Source organism: Pieris rapae, chromosome 10 (assembly GCF_905147795.1).
Source record: "Pieris rapae chromosome 10, ilPieRapa1.1, whole genome shotgun sequence".
NCBI lineage: Eukaryota > Metazoa > Arthropoda > Insecta > Lepidoptera > Pieridae > Pieris > Pieris rapae.
In genome coordinates, this window is record NC_059518.1 from 823,626 (window position 1) to 831,469 (window position 7,844).

Consider the following 7,844-nt stretch of genomic DNA (forward strand, 5'->3'; position numbering starts at 1 on the left):
AACATTGATGGATTCTAGGTAAATTGATCATTATATTTATTACAACCATTTAGATTTTTTGCTCCATCGCTTCTTACTTTAATTGTGCTGTAATGTAAGAACAGATACCTGTTAATTATAAGTACAGATACCGGCAAACTTCTTGAGTTTTAAACATGGGAGTAGGGGAAAGATGCTAAACTAAATTCCTATCTTCAAAAACATATCACAAATTAAAATAGCTCAGCTCAATTAACGAAAACAATTTCAGTGTACTTACACTTCTCTAAATGGTTTTTATCTCGAAATGTATTCTTATTTCCTGATCAGTCCTCCAAGGAAAGATACGTACCAGCATTTTTAAAAGGCCCATGTGAATGTCTGTATTATTAAAATATCACTTATATATTTAATCGTAATGTATTCTGTCATGATAAATATAGGGAATTGAAGCCATTAAGTCGAACATAATGCTATTTTTTCACGAAATACAGTGTTCGTTATCCAGCCATACGTTGGGAGCTTACATCGCCTAAGCCCATACACGTCCGTAAGGCGCTTATGTTATTTCATTTGAGACGCTATTTGTTATTCAATTTCTGTTCATACACCCATTTATATGTACTTAATAGGGTGTCTTTATACACATTTGAAAGATTTGATAGCCGTATTGAATCGTTATTAAGGAAATATTGTAATAATTTCTTACAAATCATTTGATTCTGTAACAATGATTGTTTATACTCGTGTAGTAATAATTATCATATTTTGTAGTAACGTCTCAATTAATAAATACTAAAAATAATGAATTTTAAGTCAAATTATTTTATAAGAAATTAATTACGAACTAATTTTTTATTAAAACTTAATATATTTAATCTTGGCGTAAGATTCTTGTATCCTAAATATTATTAGTAATTTTTTGCTCCATTTTATATTTATTATTAATAATCAACAACTTTTTAAACCTAATAATTTACGTGTCGCGATATATTTTTTTTTAGGCAAGATCAGTCTGTCTGTCCCCGATACACGACGTCGATTTTCTGTCTCTGTCTATTATATAATTTTAAAATATAAATAGGAACAACAAATTTTCTAATAATATTTAGAAATTAACAAAATATATAATTCTTAAAACTAAATACAGTTTTGAGTTATTCGAAAGATGTCGCCACTGATTAATTTCAATTGCGTATATTCACGTTTGAAATATTCCAATTATTATCAACAAATTTACTAATATGATACAAATTACTGAATTTAATAATCTATTGAGGAATTTAAATTAAATTTGTGGCGTGTCGTTCCATGGTTTTGTTACAAATAGAATTTCTCATTTGTACGCCGAAGTTTTAGTATGGATTTACCATCACGCTGGCTTTACCAAAATATTACGAAAATTATTTTACAAATTAAACGTCGTTCCGGGAATAATTCAAATGCGAAATTTAATCGGAATGCTTAAGTTGTCCGTTTGAATTATTGTTTAAGTAGCAATTCCCTACTGTACCTATTAGAAGTTTTTTATTAGGTTTCCTAGTCAAGAATTCTGTGATAAATTCGTGTTAAGGATGTTTAATCAGATATATATTTGTTCTTTTGTTTATTTCCTAATTTATCCCAGGGAAAACGATGGGATGCTGCTCAATTTTTCGTACTTTTTATTACCAATACAATTGTCAAAAATAAAATCACGTTCAGATTTTTGTATCTGTTTTATAATCATTTGTCAATCTAATAAGCAAGAAGGTGATCAGCCTCCTGTGCTTGACACACGCTATCGTTTTTTGGGTCTAAAGCAAGTCAGTTTCCTAAAGATGTTTTCATCGTTCGAGCTAATGTAACTGCGTGCATAGAAAGAAAGTACATTGATGTACATTCGGGGATCGGACCTTTGGAATGAGAGTCGCTCGCTGAAGCCAAAGGTCAATACATTTCTTTACAATTCAATATACTTTTTGAAGTCTTCATATACTTTTATCTTAATCATATTTATTTTATTTTTTATTTTTACATGTATGTTATATATATTTACAGGCAATGAAATGACCTGAGCTGAATTTTTGACGCATTTATTAATTCCAAACCAGCGTCAAAATAAACCATGCTTATTTTGCCATTAAAAACATCAACATGAGTTATCGTTAATTTAAAAATTGGGGTCAAAGACTAACTAACCTATTTTCTAAGAAAAATGGTTTTAATAATTCACTTATATGTACTCTGTGGTTAATGAAAGTTTCAATTTCAGGTATGACGCAAAGAAAGGTTTCTTCTGTCAAGCTGTCAACGATAAGACAAAATGTCTAGGTAAGTCCAAAGGTCGCGTATACCCGCCGATGGAAGACAGATCAGCGAAATTCTTGAAACGATATTACACTCCTCACAACACAGCTTTGTCGAAGCTTCTTGTGAGATTAGGCCGGCCGGTCCCTCAGTGGCTGAAGGATGAATTATCCAATGGATAGCATAGTATAAAACCTAAAGGGTTGGAACGAAAGGAAATAATACGACTGATCAAAGTCTGTCTTGTGACGTAACATTATTTGCTTCGGGAAAATGTCCGTGAAGCAAACATTTGTTAAATAGCTCTAAGTTCCGATTCTCAGGGTTTTTTCAAGAGAAAGGGTTCTAACAGGGCTTTAACTTTAAGTACGATACGGACCTTCAACCATACTCAGACTCGTTCATTAATAAATGGCAACATTAATACAACGGCCCTACTCTGACGCGTGTCTATGAGTTAAGATCTATTTATGCCAGTGAAATACTTCTAAAACTTCTTCAAATGGCTTAACTAACCATTAACTTAATGAACGACTCTAAGTACATACGTAAATTGTGAATCTTGTATAAATAAATTTCGTTATGATGGTTTTACTTGCCAATGCGCGCTGGGTGCTACCTTTTTCGAAAATCTTAGTTGTGTATTTTGAAGTTTTGTTTGAAGTTTTGAAAGGTACTTGACATCACATATTCAGCTTGTTCCAATTGGAATTTATGAACTGTGCTTGCAACTGTATCGAATACTGTTGATACTTGCACGTAAAAATGTGTTGCTTTTAATCTATGTATTATATGTTTGCGCAAACACATTTTCTTGTCATTAAAATTAACAATATAGTGTTATTTTTAGAGATTTTTTAAATTACATCATCAGATCCAGTCAAGTGCCTGTTTTATTTGGGCTACTCATTCCGTTTGTACCTGATTTTAATTGTACATTTCTAGTTGTTTTCTGTATCTGTGCCATAGTCTTGAACAAATTTTCTTAACTGTATTCTAAATCTCTGTTTAATAGTCGGGCTGCAACCTTTTTAGGTCTTGATCTCAGATTTTTTAATCTGTTTCTTGATCATTTGTCTAATACAAGTGTCTCCTGTGGACTTTTTGGGTCAAACGCAAGCCGATTTCCTCACGACGATTTTCTTTATATATATAAAGAAAGTCCATTGGTGCACAGCCGGGGATCGAACTTACGACCTCAGGATTAAATCGCGTTTTAGAATACGAGCAGTGACGTCGTTGTGACAATATTAAGTTATTCAATCAATTTTATGTCTATATAATGTAACTATGTACATAAAGAAAATCGTGGTATGTTATTTTGTTAGTTACCTGATTTGTTGGTAAATTGAATCGGGCTTAAATGGATTAATTATATAGAATACACATTCGAAGGCCTCTGGCTAAATTTATGAGTTGTTATTGTAAGATCAATTTAAGTCAAAGATTACATTATTGTCTCTGTGAAACTTTGCTAACCTCTTTATTACTTATGAAGCGAAAGAGAGATTAAAATGTAATTAAATATTCATTAGAATAACTTATATAAACATATTAATATCATCTGGAACTGCCAAATCAATTTGAGTTCAGAACTGTAATGAGGTAATATGTAATTGTAAGTTTAAATGTTTTTAACATTGTAAAGGTGGTGTTTTGTTTTTACAAACTTCGCGTAGACGTAAGTTTGGCTACGAGCGTCTCAAATGTGAACGTAAGTGATGGATTTTCATATACAGGAGTCATAATAGCTAAGACTCATTTCTGAAGCTAAGGCTTGTCCAAGATGTAATCCTTATGGCCTACATCTGATTCAACGATCTAATCAAAGGCAATGAAAACAAAAACACTTAAGAAAAGAATATTAAAATTTACTATGTATTTAAAAAATATTTTTAAATGATTTACGATAGATGGAATTGGCATTTTTATTTTTTTTTCTTACTGGTGCTGATTCCATAATATTTACGTACCCACAAATCAGGAACCAGCCTAAATGATGGACGAACAATATTTTAATATGCCCGAATTATATATATAGTTGTGTTAATATTTACTTTATAGATAGAGAATGGAATTAAATTTCGGTGTACATAACATTACTTTCGCCAGAAGCTTATAGATTTAGATTTACGATTTGTAAATGAAATTAATATTTCTTTTAGTGTAGGACCAGCTTGGAACTTACGGCGCGTGTACATAATGTATTAGTTTTAGAGAAATATAATTTTTATACATTTGGTTAATATTGGTTAGATGCGCCTGAGTTCTTATACGAGATGATTGTTAGTACATTTGAGATGCCTAATATTTATCTTTATCTGTAATTTTTTAACTGTTTCTTCGGATTCAAAGGTGGGATAAATTTAACTAACTGCGTTTGTATCCGATAGTTCTTATTTTTGTACGTGTTTAAAATCGATTATATATATATGAAAATGTTTTAAATAGATAGTAATTTTCTTTGTAAATTCGAATATTTGTTGTTAATATGTGGTGCGAGTGAATGAATTTTGTAATTTGTTTAATACATTGAAATTCGCTCCACATTGACAGAGTGTTGATGTCGATCTGATTATATTTTTAATTTGTATAAAAGCAAATGTTCATTAAATGTGTTCTATATGAAATTACATCACTTATTTTAATAAACGATATAAAAACTTCATGACTTTTTATCTACCTTTTTGGCTCTACATACAAATGATATGTTTATAGTAGAAAGCCTTTTGAACTTCTAGGCATAAGATATATTTATCCGTTTTATTGGTGATCCCAGGGCCAGATTTAGTTGTTTAGTTATTTAGGCTTGAACTGAATTGATTTGAGGGCAACAAAGGAGTGGAACCCCATTGGCTCCGAATTTTCCAAATAAAAAAAGAACTTTTTTTCAGTCGCGTTTTTATTAATGATTGATTACTGTGAGATCAAGAAGATTATTTTAGTATTTAACAAACATCTATATATAATTTGCGTGTCACAATGTTCGCTCCCATACTCCTCCGAAACGGCTCCATCTATTCATCTGATTTTTTTATGAATATTTAGTAAGTCTGACAATCGCCTAATATCTTTCTAGCTCCTAAGTGATAAGCGGTCCACACCAAAAATTTTATTTTTATTATTTCGACAATTTTTTTTGATAAATCATAAAAAATAAAAATTTTGTACACATAAAAATACATGCAAACATTAATTTTCATCTATCCTCTACAATTTGGAACTTATAATTTGAACTCCGAGGTTGGTATACAGAAAATTTACAGAAAACCCTCTGGGTTAGCATAGGAAAATGTTCCATGATGATATGAACTATAAAGTAGGCTAGGCATTAAGGAGAAACGCAGTTCACGGGGGCAGCTAGTAATAATATATAAAAATATAAGTGGTTTACAACTCGAAATTTAAAACATATCCTAATATCCCTGTTTTGTGGAGACCACGGGTTGTCCTCCCTAAATACGGCCGCGTGTGATCCGTCTTGTATGCCTGATCACCGTTTTATCAAATACGTACTATTTTTCACCATTACTCGACTCTCACAATAAGACATGCCAGTTGGCTAAAGATATTTGTCCTTCACCATAAAAGCAATTATTAATAACGTACCAATTATCATCATCATTATACTTAGGTTTTATAGTCCCCTGTGAGCCTTACTTTTCAAGTATTTTATCAACGCAATCTATTCCGTGCTTCCGGCGTCCAACTTCGAACCCCCATTTCGAGGGTCTTCAACTGCATCCCACCAACGCAGCCTCGGTCTACCGGATTTTCTCTTTGCACCAGGTTGTGATTTCAATGAGGAGCTTGGGGTTCTATTTTCCGCCATTCGGTGCACATGTCCCGACAACTTGAGCCTATTTGCTTTTTATCAAGGTCGTCGCAAACAGGGCTAAACATTTTTCGACAAATCTTCCGCTTAAAATTAAGGAGAAAATCTCGTCTTTCTTGCTAAGGGGCAGGTTTCAGAACCATAAGTGAGCACTGGTCGCATCAAAGTTTTGTACAGAACAAGCTTTGTTCTTTTATTTATATTAATTACATAAGTATATATTATAGAAATTAAATCTATTGAGATTGAAGCAATATCAGATTTGCACACTGAATTACTGTTTTTTTTTTTATTTGATGGAAACGTTCAATCGTAACTTCAGTTCAAAGTAGATCGATCAAAATTTATATGAATAGAATTTATCTAACTTTGATATTTTGATTGATACACAATCCATTTACTCACGATAGGCTCTAAAACATTAATAGTTTTTTTAGCAACAAATTATTAAGACGGGAATCGAAATGTGGCGTATTTTAAAAAGATTTAAAGTTTGCAAGCATTTTAGAAGATTGCGTCTCCTCAGGTTTACTCTCAGTAGGTAGCGATCACCGACAGAGTGCAATTTAAAACAAAATACAGTAACCACCCCTGAACGTCTTGAAAAATCCATTACTTTAGAGCCGAATTGCACGCTGCGGGCCGCTTTGAAGAAAATTCCAGCTTTTAACTGCATTGATAATGCTTCGATACATCTTCGATAAGATTCTTATGAGAGCGTGGTTTAGGTTATCTATATAAACAAAAAAGGAATCTCACAATGTTGCTAAGCGCAATACTCAAAGACAGCTAAACAAATTAAAGTATTTTATTTATTCCTTAAACTCTGAGGAAGGTTTTAGTACAACAAAAAGTACAATAAAAAAAAAATATTTAGTGATGAATAATGAGTGTTTACTTCCAAAAATCTAAAGGTCTCTGGGATAGCATATCAAAATGTTTCAAATATTGGTACGTAGCTACTTAAATTTAGGCCAAGTAAAAACATCATTTAAAGGCAAAACGAAGGTCGCGCAGCTAGTGTTAAATAAAAATTTAAGAGATATTCTTTGTCACTATATATATAAACGTTACTGAAAACATATCCCACAAAATAATCGGGGAATTAATTTAAGAATATATGTAGCTAGAAATCAAAACATATAACCATTATATTTTAATTTCTTACAATATGAATCTTTAAATCTAAAGTAAAACATCAGATTCCGTTCCGTTCCTTGATAAGATTTACGCGCTAGTTCAGCGCTGTACATGGCTGTTATAAATAAAACAAAGGAAAGGTTTATAATTCTTTATGTCAAATGTTCCATAAATTATAGGTTTCTTTATGGAAACTTATAAGTTATGAAGCAAATAAACAGACAATTAACAGTTAGGTGCAAACCATCGCCATCTTGTTTTAGGCATAGATAACAAAGGTTAACATTAATCTTTAAACATTCATTATTTTTTCAATAAGTTATTTTTAGGTCTACTCCATCGGGAATACTCCGAAGGACGTGAGAATTTAAACAAAACATACTTTGGTTACTTGAATTAGTCAAAAGAAAAGACAGATAATTTTGCGTGTCTGTAATTAGGTTAGAGCTTGTCAAAATCATAATCAAACGCAACACACTAACATTTCGTTTTATCTTCTCACAAGCTGAAACGGTTACATAATCTTAAGAATTGCTTACAACTTAAGTTTAACACTGCAGGTTAACGTTAACTTTTATTAATACGAACGGTTTGTTTGTCT

General features: G+C 31.6%; 1 protein-coding gene across 3 annotated transcripts in view; it reads left to right on the forward strand.

Moving 5' to 3' along the window:
* LOC110997880 (bifunctional heparan sulfate N-deacetylase/N-sulfotransferase) overlaps positions 1-4,934 on the forward strand; it is a 127,526-nt gene extending 122,592 nt beyond the window's left edge. For all 3 annotated transcript variants that reach the window (XM_022266240.2, XM_022266256.2, XM_022266249.2), the window contains exon 15: positions 2,234-4,934. In XM_022266240.2, the coding sequence (XP_022121932.2) occupies positions 2,234-2,450 (217 nt within the window). In that variant the 3' untranslated portion in view covers positions 2,451-4,934. The remainder of the gene's footprint in view (positions 1-2,233) is intronic.
* Positions 4,935-7,844: the final 2,910 nt, after the last annotated feature.